Genomic DNA, 19,916 nt, shown 5'->3' with positions numbered 1-19,916 from the left:
CTCACTACACACAGAATTAGGTCCCGACTGCTACAGCCCCGGCAAGCAGACAATACCAGATACATCAAAACACGTAGCCATGCTCTTGAGCGTCTATGGCGTAGGACTAAGACCCAGCAAGACTTCGACCAATATAAATCTGCCCTTCAAAAATACAATTCTTGTCTCCACACTGCCAAACAGACCTATTTTATCACGCTCATTAACACCCTCTCACGCAATCCCAGTCAACTCTTTTCTAACTTTAACTCTCTACTTCGTCCTTCTCTAACTCCACCCACTAACTCACTCACTGCCCAGGAGATCGCTAATCACTTAAAAAAAAAATAAGATTGATACAATTCGTGATGAGATCTCCACTGTAAAGATATCTCCCTCACCCTACACTCCTTGTCCACCTGCACAGTCTATACTTCCCGTGTTTAACCCAGCTACTATAGAGGAGGTTGGTAAACTGTTTTCTAAAGCCCACCTAACCATCTTCCCCCTGGACCCTGTTCCCTCGCAAATACTACGATCACCCTTGGGCTCTATCCTTCATTCTTTAACTCATATCTTCAATCTCTCCCTTTCTACTGGCTTCTTCCCCAACTCTCAAAAACATGCGCTAGTCACCCCCATACTTAAAAAAGCCTCACTGGATTCCGCCAATCTTGGCAACCTAAGACCCATCTCCTTACTCCCTTTTGCCTCCAAACTCCTTGGACGTCTAGTCTACAACCGGCTGAGCTGCCACCTTATTGAAAATAATCTTCTTGATCCCCTTCAGTCTGGATTTTACGCACAATACTCCACAGAAGCTGCTCTCCTAAAACTCACAAACTTACTAACCGCTAAAACCAATGGTCACTATTCTGTACACTTGCTCTTGGACCTCTCTGTCTTTGACACAGTTGAATACCCCCTCCTGCTCAAAATACTCTATTTACTTGGTCGCTGTGACTAAACTCTCCATTGGTTTGAATCTTACCTAACTCACCGCACCTTCAGCGTCACTTACAACTCTACTTCCTCCTCCTTACTGTCGGGGTTCCCCAAGGTTCTGTCCTTGGACCTCTCCTATTCTCGATCTATACTTCTTCCTTAGGTCAGCTGATAGCTTCCCATGGTTTCCAATACCATTTCTATGCTGATGACACACAAATCTCTCTACTCCTCAGCTCACCCCATCAGTTTCTACACGTATCACCGATTTGCTAACAGACATATCAGACTGCATGTCACTCCACTTATTAAAACTCAATCTATCCAAAACTGAGCTCATAGTATTTACTCCCCCACGTGCCTCTTCCCCTGATTTCTCAGTCAGGATCAATAGAACCACTATCAACCCATCCCTGCATGCCAAGGTGCTAGGTGTAACCCTGGATTCTGAACTAACCTTTCAGGCCCAGATCCAATCCCTGTCCAAATCATGCCGCCTCAACCTCTGCAACATCTCCAGAATACGCCCCTTTTTAACCAATGATACCACAAAGTGCCTAATTCACTCCATTGTAATCTCTCGACTCAACTACTGCAACTCCCTCCTCATTGGCTTACCTTTACATAGGCTATTCCCCCTCCAGTCCATCATGAATATTGCTGCCAGGCTCATTCACCTTACCAACCGTTCAGCGTCTGCTACCCCTCTCTGCCAATCCCTCCACTGGCTTCCACTCACCCAACGAATAAAATTCAAAATAGTAACAACTTACAAAGCCATCCACAACTCTGCCCCCAGCTACATCACCAACCTGGTCTCAAAATATCAACCAAACTGCTCTCTTTGATCCTCCCAAGACCTTCTGCTCTCTAGTTCCCATGTCACCTGCTCCCATGCTCGCCTCCAGGACTTCTACCGAGCTTCTCCCATCCTATGGAATTCTCTACCTCAATCTGTCTGGCTGTCTCCTAATCTATCCACCTTTAGACGATCCCTGAAAACCTCTTTAAAGAAGTCTATTCTGCTTCTACCTAGTAAACCGCCATTTATTTCCTCCATCAGCTCATCCCCCCACAGCTATTACCTTTTGTATCGCTCAACCCTTCCTCCTAGATTGTAAGCTCTAACGAGCAGGGCCTTCTGTTTCCTCTTGTAGCAAATTATATTGTAACTGTAATGTCTACCTTCATTTTGTAAAGCGCTGCGCAAACTGTTGGCGCTATATAAATCCTGTATAATAAAATAAGAGGGGGACGGACAGAGAAGTCAGGTTCAAAAAGCATTTTTACACAATGCAGAGGACTAACCCTTTAGGTTCCACACTGAGTAGAACTAGCATGCTTTACTGCATAAACAGACTGATTTTTACTGTTGTCGGTTTAGTAACACTAACAAGTTGGATATAGATGAAAGTATCTCATTGATACCTAAATTCATATTTACAACACAGCTTAAAGTGTTACTAAACGCACAACAGTAAAATCAGTCTGTATATGAGGTAAAGCATGCTTTATATACACAATGTGGAACCTAAGGGGTTAATCCTCTGCATTGTGTAAAAAGACTGTTTGATCCTTCTCTGCCCCTCCTCTTGTTGAAATGACCACCTGATACAGACTGAAAAAGTGGTCATGTACATGCTCAGTTTGGTGTGTTTTTCTAGAGAGGTTTTTTTTTTCCTTGGGAGGGTACATGTGATCAGCAGACAGAGGGTCAGAGGTTTCACATCCTCCTAGAGCAGAAAGAAAACTCCTCCTACAAGCTTTAACTAGTGCTCTGCTGAAGTCACAAGATTGCTTTAACTGCTGATGAGAAAAGGTATTTAGCAGTTTGTTTACCAAAATAATTGCATTTCCATGTTCTGTGTACTGTGGGAGACAAGGTATGCAGAGTCCTGGGTTTAGTATCACTTTAAATGCATATTGCATAATTCTATAGTGACATCAGCAAAGTCATTAGCAACCATACATGGGAAATCTGAAATAAACCTGCACGGGGCTGCAGGAGATCAGCAGCACTGAGCTGCAAAGGATGAAGGAATATTAAGTATTTTTTTTTTCTTAACCACTTCAATACCAGGCACTTTTACCCCCTTCCTGCCCAGGCCAATTTTTAGCTTTCAGTGGTCGCACTTTGAATGACAATTATACTGTCATGCAACACTATACCAATATGAAATTTTCATAACTTTTTTTCCAAATAGAGCTTTCTTTTGGTGGTATTTAATTGCCACTGAATTTTTCATTTCTTGCTAAATAAAACAAAAAAAAAACCCTGAAACCTTTGAAGGAATCCCCCCCCCCCCCCCCCATTTTTCTTCGTTTCGGTTATAATATTTTGCAAATAAAAAATGTCTTCGTAAATTTAGGTCAATGTATTCTGCTACATTTTATTTGCTGAAAATACCCCATATTAGTATATATTATTTAGTATGTAGGAAAGTTAGAAAGTCCACAAACCAAGGTATATTTATCTGACAATTGATCAGTCCTGATGTACTGATGGCCCATCTCATTTGAGGCCCGAAAACACCAGGATAGTACAAATACCCCCAAAATCACCCATTTTTGGAAAATAGACAGTGCAATGCATTTAGTAAGAGGCATAGTGAGTTTTTTGGAGGTTCTAATTTTTTGTTAGTTTTTTTTATTTATAAATTTTCCAAAAAATTGTATTTTTTTTTTTTTTTTACACATATTGTCACCAGTTCAATACAGAGTTATTATATAACTTGTGTGGCAGTGATCACACACTGACTGGTGACAGTATGTTAAAAAAAAAAAAAAAAATTAGTATTTTTTTCAAATTTTTCTATTTTTTATTACATTTTTTTTAAAATTACGATTTTTGTATTCAACACACTGTTACCAAAGCAATACCATGTTACCATAGTAACATTGAACTACTCTGGACAAGTGATCAGGATTTTTTTTTTTTCGTTTAACACATGATTGCTAATACCAATATATTTAATTGATATTTTTCAATTATTGTTATTGAATGAAATGGATTCATTGTCTTTTGCTGTGATTAGGCAAAGCTCCTCACATGATACAGATGGGCTGTGATTGGCCCTGTCTGTATCATGTAACTGCTTTGACCAGTCACTGCTAACAACATAATTGTATACAATGGATGGCATGACAGGAAGCCATCCATTGTATACAATTGACATGTGATCTACTGTGATTTGTCATAGCAGTCACATGACACTGGCAATGGGTCGGTGTAGTGATATGTCATCGGCTGTGTCCCGTGGACACAGCTGGTGACGGATTGCGCTGCTGTGTGGCTCTGCAGACAGTTCCTTATGACAGGATGTCATTTGACGCCCAGTCACAACAAGGAATGTCCTGCCCGGCCTATAGCAGATTGGAAGGTTCTAAATGGAAAAGATTTATGATACACAGTGCTTTAGGAAACTAAAAGTTATACTAGTAGTAGCAACTCCTGTGTACTTTTACAAACCTGTACTGTGAAAGTATAACCAGACAGATTGTTGTGAAGAGAGCTAAAATTTTTAAAAAAAATCCTCCTGAAATTACTGTATGCAGTTTGAAATAAATGGCTGTTTATTAGATGAAATTTTGGGAATTGCAACACATGTAATACCTTTTAATTTTTTGAAGGTGCTACTGTGCCGCACTATGAAGATCTAGCACTGCTATGCTGGTGTATTGGTAGAGGTAGAAATGTACCGAGTACGAATAGTATTACAATAGGAAAGTGGAACTCTGTAGAAGATTGGCAAAGAATAGAAAGCACATAAGTATGACCGGCTTCTGTTAGACAGTGGTACACCGATCGACAGTTGGCTGGTTCCTGCTGAACTGGCTGACTTTCAGTAGGTGTGTACTGGGTTTAAGGGAATATGATATTGTTTTGACTGCATAAAAAAATACATCACTGCATATATACTGTGCAGATGCTGAACATAAAATTAGGGTTAGGTGCCGCTGAATACACTTGTAATATTAGAGACCTAGCAGAGATGGCTGAAATTGGGACATACTCCATGGGCAAAGTTGATTTATACAGTATATATTATAAATATAAACAATTACATTTGTGAGAATGGCACCTTTAGGTACAGATTCAGTAAATGTTTGCATTGCACTCGCTATTTCAGAACTAATATTGCTGGCTTAAAGTAGTGATCAGAAGATTATCTCTGCTAACATACGAGGGGCGTTCAAGGCAAACCAGGAATTTTAATTTTACAGGTATTAAAAAAGGGATGCTAGCGTGGCGGTACTACACAGAATAAGTGGCAAGTGTGTCCTATTACTGATAGGCGGCGCACATGTCGTGGGCCAGTCCAGAGACCATTAATCAAGATGGCAGACAACAGTGTTCGTGCGTGCATTAAACAGGTTGTGGTGATGAAGTTTCTTGTGAACGAAGGTGCAAAACCCGTGTATATCTCCAGAACACTTCAAACACAGAAGAATGATGAGACGCTCAGCCAAAGTAAGACATTTGAATGGTGTAAACATTTCAAAGATGGTCAAATTTCCATCAGTGATCATCCTGGCTGAGGTGTTCCCAGCCCTGAATAATCAATGCATAACCTGTCATAAAACTGCACAAGAGACAAATCTTTCTGTGGGAACAGTGAACAAGATGACGAAGTGAAGCAGGCTGTCCTAGGATGGTTCAGGCGTACTGACTAATCTTTCCATGCCAAAGCTTTTCAGGCATCAGGTAAATGCTAGGATAAGTGTATAAATGTAGCAGGGGAGTATGTCAACAAATAAATGCATTACATTCCTTGAAATTTGTTTTTTTATTATGTAAACTCAAAAGTCCCGATTTGACTTGAACAGGGTGTGTGTGTGTGTGTGCGTGATATATTCTTTTTTTTAATGACAAAAATATTAACCGCTTGCCGCCCTGCCACTGTGTATATACGTGTGCAGGGCGGCAGTGGAGCGTAAAAGCACGTTTTAAAACGTGCTCCGCGCTCCCGACACATTCGCGGGCAGGGGGCACGCGCGCGCGCTCCCGCCGACCCGCGGGTGACACGATTCGATCCAGGAGGGATCAATCATTAGATTTCAGCCAGTGATTTCTGGCTGAAATCACATGATCGGTCCCTGTCCTATCCTGTCCTGTGTTGACATTTACACAGGGCAGGATATGATGTCATTCTTTTCTGCCTGGACACATTCCGTTCCAGACAGAGAAGAAGACATCCAAACAGTGAGTAAAACACTACACACTGACAGTTAGAACACTCTAGTCACATTTAACCCCCTGATCGCCCCCCCCCCAGTTAACCCCTTCACTGCCCTGTCACCAGTGTCACTGATCAGTGAACCGATTTTTACTGATCACTGTATCAGTGTCGCTGGCGACTTCCGATAGTGTTAGCGCCCCTCCCAGATAGCGCCAGATTGCCCGCTAATACACCAATAATCCCGTCTAACCCCTTGATCGCCCCCCCCAACCCCCCCCCCCCCCCCCGAGTTGACCCCTTCACTGCCCTGTCACCAGTGTCATTGATCAGTGAACAGATTTTTACTAATCACTGTATCAGTGTCGCTGGCGACTTCCGATAGTGTTAGCGCCCCTCCCAGATAGCGCCAGTTTGCCCGCTAGTGCACCAGAAATCCCATTCAACCCCTTGATCACCCCCTCCCCCCCCCAGTTAACCCCTTCACTGCCCTGTCACCAGTGTCATTGATTACAGTGAACAGATTTTTACTGATCACTGTATTAGTGTCACTGGTGACTTCCGATAGTGTTAGCGCCCCTCCTAGATAGCGCCAGTTTGCCCGCTAATGCACAGGATTTTTTTTTACCAAAAACATGTAGCAGAATACATTTTGGCTTAAATTTATGACTAACTTTGAGTTTACGATATATTTTTTATAGCTGAAAGTAGAAAATATAGTTTTTTTTTCAAAATTTTCGTTTTTTTTTGATTATAGCGCAAAAAATAAAAAGCGCACAGGTGATCAAATACCACCAAAAGAAAGCTCTATTTGTGTGAAAAAAGGACGTAAATTTCGTTTGGGTACAGCATTGCATGACCGCGCAATCATTTGAATTAGTGCAGCGCTGTATAGCAAAAAAAGGCATAAATTACAGTATCTAATAAATTACAGCAAAAAAAGGCCTGGTCATTAAGGGGGGTAAATCCTGATTAGAGTGTCCCACTCTAATCAGCTAATTAAGCCATAACACCTGCAAAGGGTTCCTGAGCCTTTAAATGGTCTCTCAGTCTGGTTCAGTAGGAATCACAATCATGGGAAAGACTGCTGACCTGACAGTTGTGCAGAAAACCATCATTGACACTCTCCATAAGGAGGGAAAGCCTCAAAAGGTAATTGCAAAAGAAGTTGGATGTTCCCAAAGTGCTGTATCAAAGCACATTGATAGAAAGTTATGTGGAAGGAAAAAGCGTGGAAGGAAAAAGCGTGGAAGGAAAAAGTGCACAAGCAGCAGGGATGACCGCAGGCTGGAGAGGATTGTCAGGAAAAGGCCATTCAAAAGTGTTGGGGACTTTCACAAGGAGTGGACTGAGGCTGCAGTCAGTGCATCAAGAGCCACCACACACAGAGGGATCCTGGACATGGGCTTCAAATGTCGTATTCCTCTTGTCAAGCCGCTCCTCAACAAACAATGTCAGAAGCAACTTACTTGGGCTAAAGAAAAACAGACCTGGTCTGTTGCTCAGTGGTCCAAAGTCCTCTTTTCTGATGAGAGCAACTTTTGCATCTCATTTGGAAACCAAGGACCCAGAGTATGGAGGGGCACACACTGCAAGATGCTTGAAGTCCAGTGTGAAGTTTCCACAGTCTGTGTTGATTTGGGGAGCCTTGTCATCTGCTGGTGTTTGTCCACTGTGCTTCATTAAGCCCAGGGTCGACCGTCTACCAGGAGATTTTGGAGCACTTCATGCTTCCTTCCGCAGACAAGCTTTATGGGGATGCTGACGTCATTTTCCAGCAGGACTTGGCACCTGCCCACACTACCAAAATCACCAAAACCTGGTTCAATGACTGTGGGATTACTGTGCTTGATTGGCCAGCAAACTTCTTGACCTGAACCCTATAGAGAATCTATGGGGCATTGCCAAGAGAAAGATGAGAGACATGAGACCGAACAATGCAGAAGAGCTGAAGGCCACTATTGAAGCGCCCTGGTCTTCCACAACACCTCAGCAGTGCCACAGGCTGATAGGTTCCATGGCACACCGCATTGAGGCAGTAATTGCTGCAAAAGGTGCCCAAACCAAGTACTGAGTACTTATGCATGCTTATACTTTTCAGAGGTCCGATATTGTTCTATGTACAATCCTTGTTTTATTGATTGCATGTAATATTCTAATTTTCTGAGATTGTGGATTTGGGGTTTTCATGAGCTGTAAGCCATAATCATCACAATTATTACAAATTACGGCTTGAACTATCTTGCTTTGCACGTAATGAGTCTATCTCATATTCGTTTCACCTTTTAAGTTGCATTACTGAAATAAATGAACTTTTGCACGATATTCTAATTTTTAGATGTTGGACACCGCACAATAAAGAGAAACCACACCTTTCTCCCTTTATTTAACCCCCTCTTTACTTTTATGCTGAGGTGACCTCAATCAACATGCCCAGCAAACCCACCCATGTCCTGCTGTAATCTTCTGCTCCATTGCTAAAAGCTAGGCCCTAAATCAGCCATCTTCCCCTATGGTGTTAAAAGCCCAGCAGAGACAGCCGACTCCAGGTAAAATCAGACTCCTGATTAGGCATCCCAGGACTGCCCTCACCTGGCTGCTGTATGAAAGCCAGTACAATGGTGAAAATTGTATTTTGTTAGCAGGTCCACTTTAAGCAACTCAGGGGGAAGACAGAAGGCCCTTGGGGCCAGAACCCCTCCCACCTCAAACCTATTTTAGTTTGGTGTCCTTAGAATGGATGGCTCTTTCATTTAAGCTAGATTTTCCTCGAATTAGGAGTTATCTGTTAACAGCTATGGGCAGATTTAGGATGGATACTGGAAACCCTGAAAGTCTCCAGTTAACCAACAAATGCAAATTTTCCCAGATCATTAAAGTATTTGTCCATTGTGGTTCAATACACAATTACATTGGCAAAAAAAAAAAAAAATTGTGTCAAGGAAAAAAAAAAGTAAAATCTCCTATTTTTCCATCACATAACTGTAAAGCCTCATTGCAGCCCCCTTTACCACAGCAAAGAGTGTGTCTATTTAGTAAGAGGGCATGTTTATCTACACAATTGGGAATCTCCCCACCTTTGGCTTAAGTCACACACAGGAGATGGGTGGGATTTTATCACTCTCAGCTTGAGAAGTACACGGGATTATAGGACAGCGGGCATGTGGGCCAACATAAGTAATGCCCCCCATTTTTTTGTGTCATCTATTCCAGGTTCAGTCAGACAATGCCACTGTGGCATACACAAATCTTTAAGGGGCACCAAGAGTGTTGTGTTGGCAATGGAGGTAGGATTTATCCTGTCCTGAGTGGAGTTTAATTTTCCAGAAAATTTGTGCAATACACATTCCAGGGGTAGAAAACTGGCAGACAGATATTCTCTGCCTACACCTGAACCTAGGGAATGTGTTCTCTATTCAGAGATGTTCCAGGACATACAGTATTTCTGCTTCGAAGAACATTGGTTATGTACTTGCTAACCATCTCAGTTCAAAAGAAGCTGGACAGGTTTTCAATGACACAGGACTTGGCAGCTGATATAGCAGATGCAGTGCCATGGGATTAGTATACCCAGATTTATGCATTTCCGGTGTAGAAACTCTCTCAAAGAATTTAGGTAAAGAGTATCTCTCCACAGCCCTGAACCAGCCATAGAGAGTGGTACGTTGACCTAATTTGTTAGCGGATGCTCTGTGGCCTCTACCAGATCTTTTATCTCAAGAACTGTTCTTCCACTGCATTTTGGTCACTAGCGTCACAGCCTGGTTGTTGAAATCCAGGTTCTGAAAAGCATTTAGGATTTTGTAATCCTGACCATGTTAAAAGCAAGTAAATCTACTTTGTGCAAGATTTATAAATGTAACATGGAGGACTTCTCTTTACTGGTGTGAACCTCTCATGGTTTACTCGTATGCTTTTTAGTTGGCAGTGTTTTCACTTTCCTGCAGCTGGGAGGAGAACACCACTTGGCCCTTAGCACCAAAGGTCAGATGTCTGATCTTGCGGATTACCAATTTCGCACTATCATACAAGGAGTTAACATGTTGCTTCATGTTAGACATGCCTTACAGCCTTGGGAGTTAAATCTAGTATTGTCAATGTTACAAAGACCTCTATTCAAACCCCATTCAGGATACACTTTAGCATTGCATTCCAGTAAAGTAGCCTATAATTACATTTTTATGGTGCACAATGATCTGGTAGATGCACAAGCAGATCACGAATCTGAAATACAACGGCTTAAAACAGATAGACATGGAGAATCATTCTGGGTGGAACAAACAATTTAGGGGCATACCAGAAACTGTGGCACAACCTGACTTCCCTGTGCTGATCCAACAAATTATGAAGAATTTTGTACCCTCACTGAGTGCCTTGGAAATCTGTATTGACAGGGTTCTTAGAACCTCTAAAGCAGGATTTCTACCAGACATTGCACCCTGAGGTGTTCTACTGCAATTTTTTTTTTCCCATTTTACTACACAAGTTACTCCTCCTAGAGCTATGGCCTTTTGAATCCACAACAGGGATCTCAACCATGTTTTTATGGCTCTGCAACTCAGTTACTTTATCTTGTTGTTTTCTCATGCTATTCCAGTCGCATAGAACATATATCTTCTCTTCACGATGAGCAAAAGGGCATGTAGTATTGCAAAGATAAGTGATCATCCAATGAACCACATTTTTCCATACTACTCAGAGCACACTACCTCAGATGGACATTTCTACTTGAAACCATTACAATCTCCCTATGGTGTCTGCACCTACAAAAAAGGTACTGTACCATATTTTTTTAGGACACCAAAGCATAAGTTCCACCACACACAAACCCATATTATGAACTTCAAAGTCTTATTAAACACAAGAGGTCTGAATAGCCCTTACAAAATGTAATTACAAATACAGCAAAATGTAGTACTTTCTCTAGGAGATTTGTTGTTCAGGAAACCCACTTTTCCTCCACTAAACTCTCATACTTGAAAATTTAACACTTCTCCCATGTCTATATGGATAATGCAAGAAACAAAATGTGGAGTCCTTATGGCAATTAAAAGGGACTGTATCCTTCAAACATATTCAAGATATCATAGATTCCTTTGGTTGGCATTTAATTCTCATTTGTGAAATCAATGTAACCTACACTTTGGTGAATACGTATGCCACAAGCACTAAACAAATTTGCTTTATTTCTACACTAATTTCTGTTAATGAACTGAAACAAGGTAGGCTTTTCATAGAATGTGACTTAACACTATTGGAGACCCTACTATGGACTCTTCTTCTGGTACCAGGTTGGTATCCCAGACCTTCAAATTCCTACACAAACATGACCTATATGATATCTGGTGCTGCCATCATGGTTCTTAAGACTAAACCTCCTCCTCACCAATCCATGCCTCCTACTCCAGGATAGACATTTTTATAATGGATAAATGGTCACTCCAAAGTAACTTGTCCTCTACCGTAGGTCTAACCACGATCCCATCACTATCAATATTGAGGAACAACCCACATCTTCATCCCAGCTGTGGAGACGTAACACTTCTCTTCACTATGTAACATGTAGTTCAGCAGGGTATTGAAGAGCATCATCAATTTGAGTTCAGTGATTCCCCTGATGTGGACAGTTTTTCACAGCAGAGGGTCTGGCGGATTGATAATCTTCAAAACACAATAAGGCTCAAAGAGGAACAAAACCAAACTAACTCCACCACTCCAATTATCATCTTCCTTAAAAGAAGATAGAAATTAAATGAAAAAAACTAGTACTGTACCAATATGAAATTAATCTAAATGCACCAAAGCTACATTCTATGGTCTTTGTAATAAAGCAGATGCCATTTTAGCCAAAAAAAAAATAAAACCTAAAACAAAGCAGAACAAAGAATATCAAATATACAACATCCCACCTCTGGTGTGAACCTCGTAAATCCTCAAGATATTGATTTTAAAGATTGCTATCAATCACTATATGACCTGCAAAATGATACAACTGCCCCACAATCATTCCTATACCATTCCTAAACCGGATATGCATTTCTCTCTCACCAACAATTACATACCAATCTCCTTAAATAACACAGATATTAACATTTTCGCAAAAGACCTACCACAGAGATTGCTACCAGTAATTTCACAGTTGATAAAACTTGACCAGGTGGGATTCATCATGGGTAGACAAGCACCTGATGTAACCAGAAGACATACACCATATTGCCAAAAGTATTGGGACACCCCTCCAAATCATTGGATTCAGGTGTTCCAATCACCTCCATGGTCACAGGTGTATAAAATCAAGCACCTAGGCATACAAATATTTGTGAAAAAATGGGTCGTTCTTATGAGCTCAGTGAAATCAAGCATGGTACCGTGGATAGGTTGCTACCGGTGCAATAAGTCCATCCATGAAATTTCCTTGCTACTAAATATTGCTCAACTGTTAGTGGGATTATAACAAAGTGGAAGCAACTGGGAACAACAGCCAACTCAGCCACGAAGTGGTAGGCCACGCAAAATGACAGAGTGGTTAGCACATGCTGAAGCACACAGTGCGCAGAAGTCACCAACTGTCTGCAGAATCAATAGCTATAGACTTCCAAACTGCATGTGGACTTCAGTATAGCACAGCAGTGCATAGAGAGCTTCATGGTATGAGTGTCATTGGCCGAGCAGCTGCATCCAAGCCTTACATCGACAAGTGCAATGCAAAATATCGGATGCAGTGGTGTAAAGCATGCCATCACTAGACTCTAGATCAATGTAGACATGTTCTTTGGAGTGACTAATCACGCCTCTCTGTCTGGTAATCCGATGGACATGTCTGGGTTTGGTGGTTGCCAAGAGAATGGTACTTGCCTGACTGCATTGTGCAAAGTGTAAAGTTTGGTGGAGGGGGAATTTTGGTGTGGGGTTGTTCTTGGCCCCTTAGTCCCAGTGAAGGGAACGCTTAGGGCTCGTTCACACTTGGCTGTTTTACCAACGCTTGCCAAACGCCCCTATAGCGTATGGCAAGCATTGGTCCGGCGTTTGCGGAGCGTTTTTTTAAACAAAAAAATAGCATTTTTGCTTGCATGTGATTGGATGATAGAAATTACCAGAGCTTCCCCGCAGATCTAGAGCAACTGCACTTGAAGAGCACAGACTATTTTCCTTTAGTAAATGAACCCCTATGTATGGGGTAATAAAGCTACTAGATATATGCTTAATATCATGTTTAGACGTAGATCTAATAAAATGGGGCTACCCAATATAACCCTTTACTATAAAGCTACTATTGTAGACCAGTTTCCCTACTGGTTGAGTCTGTGACCAATCATTAGTCCCCTGAATTAACAATGCTGGCAGCCAAGCTAGGACTAACTCTCCCTAGATTGTATTACCAAACATCTGCTGTAACGCATAAAGTTTGATCCCAAATCTTGTTACACTCTAATGCCTCTTCATCTCTGCAGAGGATCAATCTTCCTACTGACCTACTACACATCAGTTCTTCCCTAACTTAAATTTACTACACTGGATTTCCAAGGGTCTTTTTTAATAAAAGACACACTCCAAAACACTGTTAGACTATGGAATTCTCTTTTGTAACCCAGTAGAAAAAAAATCTTTAGGGTGCAATAAATTAGCTCTGTCCTAGTCCATATGGTTAAAACACAAATTGTACATTAAAAGATTGATGTTTAGTACTTAATATGCCTTCCCTTTTCGAGTGGAACAAAACTTAATTTAAAAAAAAATATTGGGAATGAAGGCCGAGTGGGACTCTCGTTCTTGGTGGGCATCATATGATGTCCACTGAACTTAAAAATAATTGATACTATAAGGTGATAAAAACCATATAAACTAAATCAATTAGTGAAAAAATAAAATGCATAAACACCTCTCATATATACCAATTATTATTGCCTCTTAATAGATCTGTGATGGAAAATAACGAATATAAAATCCATGATGAATACTCAAATATCAGTGATAGAATCAATTATCATAATAATACTAATTCATAATAAAAAATGTGACAAATCGTGATAATTGTGACAAACCTATAGATCAAAAATAGTGATTCTGCAATAAATTATGTAATACATATATCTTGTGATAAACCCTATTACAGAATAAAATAAAAATAAATTGCTACTTAATTCAGTGATAAAAATGAATGAACTCAGTGTTCAAAATAAATTCAAATAGTCCATGCAAAATGTGAAAACACTCTGTGATCTTCACTTCTAGTGCTCAAAAAGGAATCCTCCAATGGCAGCAATGCCTGCTCACCTCCCCTCCTCGACCCACACAGGGCCACAAGGCAAAAAACTCTCCTCAAAGGCAATCCTTTCCTCCAGGCAACTCAGCAAGGGACCTCAGGACTTCCACTCCACCTCCTCTCAACACGTCATATAGGACACAAACAAAAGCTTCCCATAGTGTAATACCGTTTATTAGGAGTAATTTGGCATAACAAATTTTTCCCACTCACATGTAATCCTTGAATACAGCGCTTTTCCACCTCACATCATGGGTGTATTCTCATACAGGGAGGGAAACAAATATGGCCGCTGCGTCCGGACAAACGTCCCCACGTGACCGGAAGTGACAAAATCTCGAACTGGGAATGGTACCCTGATGAAGTCACGACGCACGTGACGCAACGCGTCGGAACGCCATTCCCAGTTCGAGATTTCGTCACTTCCGGTCACGTGGGGACGTTTGTCCGGACGCAGCGGCCATATTTGTTTCCCTCCCTGTATGAGAATACACCCATGATGTGAGGTGGAAAAGCGCTGTATTCAAGGATTACATGTGAGTGGGAAAAATTTGTTATGCCAAATTACTCCTAATAAACGGTATTACACTATGGGAAGCTTTTGTTTGTGTCCTATATGACGTGTTGAGAGGAGGTGGAGTGGAAGTCCTGAGGTCCCTTGCTGAGTTGCCTGGAGGAAAGGATTGCCTTTGAGGAGAGTTTTTTGCCTTGTGGCCCTGTGTGGGTCGAGGAGGGGAGGTGAGCAGGCATTGCTGCCATTGGAGGATTCCTTTTTGAGCACTAGAAGTGAAGATCACAGAGTGTTTTCACATTTTGCATGGACTATTTGAGTTTATTTTGAACACTGAGTTCATTCATTTTTATCACTGAATTAAGTAGCAATTTATTTTTATTTTATTCTGTAATAGGGTTTATCACAAGATATATGTATTACATAATTTATTGCAGAATCACTATTTTTGATCTATAGGTTTGTCACAATTATCACGATTTGTCACATTTTTTATTATGAATTAGTATTATGATAATTGATTCTATCACTGATATTTGAGTATTCATCATGGATTTTATATTCGTTATTTTCCATCACAGATCTATTAAGAGGCAATAATAATTGGTATATATGAGAGGTGTTTATGCATTTTATTTTTTCACTAATTGATTTAGTTTATATGGTTTTTATCACCTTATAGTATCAATTATTTTTAAGTTCAGTGGGTATTTATGGTATGCACAGAGGGAATTTGTTTAGATAATTTGGGAGCGCTTCACTATTTAATGCATGGTATTTATGACTTATTGGTTGAGGTTGAGTGATTGCAGCTAGTAGATAGGGACTTACCCATATCAAGCGCAGGAGGATATCCCCCCCGCATCATATGATGTCCTTCCGAATCGTCGCCTTGCATGTGTCTGGAAGGCCACACTGCGGCAAGGTCTGTCACTGGCTGTTTTGATTTTATTTTTGAAATTATTTGCAATCTCCTGGGCCGTAAGTAGGTTGGTGGCTGGAGGCAGTGAGGGACAAAGTAAGGAATTAAGGGTAGAAAAGATTTGATGGTTTGGATGAGAAGGTTTTGATGAAAGTGGTGTAGTAGGTTTGTTTAGCAGTGTGGAGACAGGCGTTGTATTTGAGAAGGGCAGATTTGTAGAGGGTGAAGTCTTGCAGGGTTTTAGTTTTATGCCACACTCTCTCAAGAACATGGCTGTGTCTCTTGAGACATTTGGTGTCATCTGTTTGCCAGGGTTGTAGCAGGAAAGGCCTGGCCCTGCTTGTAGAAAGAGGAGCGAGTGTGTCCAGGGAGGATGACTATATGTAGTAGGCAGAAGTGGCCAGGTCTGGGCAGGACAAGGGTGTGAATTTTTATCACAAATGTATTCAGTAGCAGATTGAAGCAGGGAAGGGTCGAAGTGGTGAAGGTTCCTGCAGGTAATAGTTTGCAGGTTTGGAGGCATAGGAGGAAGGAGACAGAGTGAAACTGATAAGGTTGTGATCAGAGAGAGGTAAGGGAATATTGGTGAGGTTGCAGGGAGTGCAAAGGTGGGCGAATACGAGGTCAAGGGTGTTGCCATTGGAGTGAGTGGTGGTTTGTTTCCATTATATTAGGTTTAAAGAGGTGGTTAAGTTGAGTAGTGGATGAGGTGTTAACTTTGACTGGAATGTTAAAGTCACCGAGGCTGATGGCAGGTACTTCAGAGGAGAGAAAGTAGGTTAGCCATGCAGAGAAATTATCAAGAAAGAATGACACAGGCCCGGGAGGCCGGTAAATGACTGCAATCCTCAGACAAACTGGAGAAAAAAAAAAAGACAAATGCAGTGCACTTCAAAAGAACAGAGGGAAAGAGAGGGAGGTGCAGGAATAACCTGGAACGTGCTTTTTGAGGAGAGAAGTCCAACTCCGCCTCCTTTTCATCTGCTGGGCCTGGATGAGTGAGCCAGAGGAGGCCACCATGGGAAGAGGGCAGCTGGAGAGGCAGTGCCAGATTCCTGGAGCCAGGGTTTGGTAACAGCAAATAGATTGAGGGAGTTGGAGAGAAAAAGATCATTGACAGAGGCAAATTTGTTACAGACTGAGTAGGCATTCCAGAGGGCACACATAAGGGGGAAAACAGGGGGATTGAGGGTTTTGGCTGCTGCCAGGGAAGGTAGACTGCCAGTTGTGATAGCTGGTGGAGGGCCAGGGTTTGGGGCGATATCTCCAGAACTTAGTAGTAGGAGGGTGAGGGCGGTAAGGTGTGAGCGGGATTTATAGGACAGCAGATGTTGCAGTAATTTGGAAGTGGTGATACTGTGTGGGCTCAGAAAGTGCAAGAGGTAAGTGCAGTAATATAGAGAGGGCAAAAGTGAGGGAGATATGTACAGGTTGTGGGGTGGAGAAGAGGGGTAAGGAAATGAGAGTTTGAGAGAGGGCGTTCTTTCAAAGAAAGATTAGTATGAGCATGTTGGAAGATAGGGAGAGGAGGAGAAGAAGGCTAAGGGAGAGAGAAAAGATAAAAACTTCCAGACAACTAGGCATAGAGCACTACTGCTTGTAGTTGCTTTTGTAGATGTGCCTTAGTTAAAGTACTGTGTTGAAAGTGCCAGGCACTTAGCAAAGAACTGGCACTTTGCACAAGAAGTGGTAAGCCTGACCTCACAAGCCATCCTAACAGTTGAATCAAAACTTATACTGGCAAAGGGTAGGAAGAGGTTGAATTGTTCAATTAAGAGCTAATAAAACAGTGAAAGTAGAAGTTTTCTGCCCTACATAGATTGCAAAACAGGATGTAGATAGCAAGATAAGGATAGGTGTTTGATCTTGGTCAAAGTACCATGAAAAGTGAGTGTAGCTCAATACAAACAAGTATAAACAGCAGTTTGAAAAGTCTTAGCAAGGTAAAAGTGGATTTCAGCCATGCAAAGTATCCCAGTGTTTCAGAAGAGTGCAATCAATTACCAATGGTTACAGCGAAGCAGGTGTGGGCTGCAGGCATGCAAAGTGGCTTAATGTTGCAGGGAAGAGTGGAGTCAGTTGCCTGAAAGAGCAGAGCAGAGAATAAATGATGAGTGGATTATGATGTGTTCCCATGTTGAAAGTGCCAGGAACTTGGCAAAGAACTGGCACTTTGCACTAGAAGTAGCAAGCCTGACATCGCCAAAGAGTCTGTGTCAAGGGCCAATCATTCATGGGCAATCACTCCGTGAGTGATTACATGCAAGCAGCCATGGCATATGTACTCCTCCCTCCCCTGCCATTCTATACATTAAGGTCAAAAAACCTTCTGTGTTGTGCTCTCCCCCAGCACCTTCCATACTTACCTTAACCCAGTCTTGATCCAGCGCAGTCAGCTCAAAGTCAGCAGTGGGAGATATTGGCTCTTGCTGCTGTCAAACACACAGTTGGGGGGGCAGAGCCATGTTCTGTGTGTCAATGGACACACAAAACAGCTCAGGTGCAAGCCTGCATGAGTGCCCTCATAGTAAGCGGATTGCTATAGAGGCACTCGGTGGAAAGGAGGAGCCAGGAGCGTCAGTAGGGGACCTGAGAATAGGATTGAGGCTGCTCTGTGCAAAACCATTGCACAGAGCAGGTAAGTAGGACATGTTTGTTATTGAGAAAATGAAGGCATAGCAACTACATAATTGATAACCACTCTGCTTCCCCATCATCACTGTGGACCCAAGCTGTGCAGGACTGGGAGCCATCAGCAGGCATCAAGTGTCATCTGGTGGCTTTTAAACAGGAGATATTTATGAGTATATTTCTTACATGTGAAACCTGCTACATAGGATGAAAACATTAGGGCTTGTTTCTCTTACCTAAATGTCATAATGTGTCCATTGGCACAGAAACATGCAAGGCAGGTACTATTACTCAGTGACACTATATCTCCACGGAGGATAAAAGAAGTCTCTGTTATGTTGTGTTTATAAATGCAGTTCTGGGAGGGCAGTGAAATCACTTTTGCCTGCTTTTCAGAACATATCACTGCATATTGGTTTTCAATGATTTCCTGAGACGAGGAGGGAGACACTGAAACCGGCCTCCGTTTTTTCAATCGCTCCCTATCATCCTTATCTTCAGGTGCATTGGGTTCCCTCCAGGGTTCATATGCTGGTGGAATTAACACTCCTTGAGTGTCCAAAAATGCCATTCTTAAGATTGCGCCCTTTAGCCTCAGTATTGTTCCTGCAGAGGAAAAAAAAAAAAAGATGTTACTGAAATGCAACAATGTCAAAATGAAGTTTATACCACAGATCTCATTTCAATACACTTCTAAATGGCCATTCATTTTGAAAATGCTAGTTTGGTGGTCTTGCTGATCTAGTGGCTAACACTTGTGAATCAGAAGTTGCAAGCAAAACAATTAAACAAAAAAGACAAAACAAAAAACAAAAAACTTTGATGATCTGAACTTTGTCTTTAAAGAAGGAAAAAAGGCTAGTTTTGTATTGACTGATCTCCCTGCACCTGATCTTTTCCTCATGACTGACTTTCAATACCTTGTTCTGCACAGTGTGTGTGGAGGTGGCCACCTTCCTTGGGGCACAATTTTGCTTATTTATGTCATAGCCTCCAGCAAGAAGACCAATGAGCAGCACAGTAGTGATATCACCAAACTGCACTCCAAATTTCATGAGACTAACCAGTCAGACACGAATACCTTAAATCTCACACTTCAGATATACAGTTATGAGGCTGTAAGCATAAGGCATACCTAAGCACACTCACATGCCAGAAAATACATTTGCAAGATATAGTCCACACGAGTGTTACATTTTTCAGGATGCTACTTGGGAACAGTTAACATTTCTAGAGGTTGTGTTTCATAACATGCACCAGGAATACCAAAGTACAGTTGTGTTCAAAATAATAGTGTGTTGAAAAAAGTGAATAAAGCTCAAAAATTCTTATAATAGCTTTTATTTCCATACACACAAATGCATTGGGAACACTACACATTCTATTCCAAATCAAAACATGAAGAAAAATATCAAATTTGTGTTGTTCCTCTATGAAAATTGAAGAAAAGTGAATATTAGACTGTTCAAAAAAAATAGCAGTGTTTAT

At 41.5% G+C, this 19,916-nt stretch overlaps 1 protein-coding gene across 4 annotated transcripts in view; it reads right to left on the bottom strand.

Moving 5' to 3' along the window:
* STXBP5 (syntaxin binding protein 5) overlaps positions 1-19,916 on the bottom strand; it is a 488,403-nt gene that overhangs the window by 22,690 nt on the left and 445,797 nt on the right. For all 4 annotated transcript variants that reach the window (XM_089694278.1, XM_089694280.1, XM_089694279.1 and 1 more), the window contains one exon: positions 18,665-19,034. In XM_089694278.1, the coding sequence (XP_089550404.1) occupies positions 18,665-19,034 (370 nt within the window). The remainder of the gene's footprint in view (positions 1-18,664; positions 19,035-19,916) is intronic.

This window comes from Staurois parvus, unplaced genomic scaffold (assembly GCF_062004578.1).
Source record: "Staurois parvus isolate SC_StPar_1 unplaced genomic scaffold, SC_StPar_1.0 ptg000657l, whole genome shotgun sequence".
NCBI lineage: Eukaryota > Metazoa > Chordata > Amphibia > Anura > Ranidae > Staurois > Staurois parvus.
Note: the sequence above shows the minus strand (reverse complement) of the source record. Positions and strands in the feature narration are given on the sequence as shown.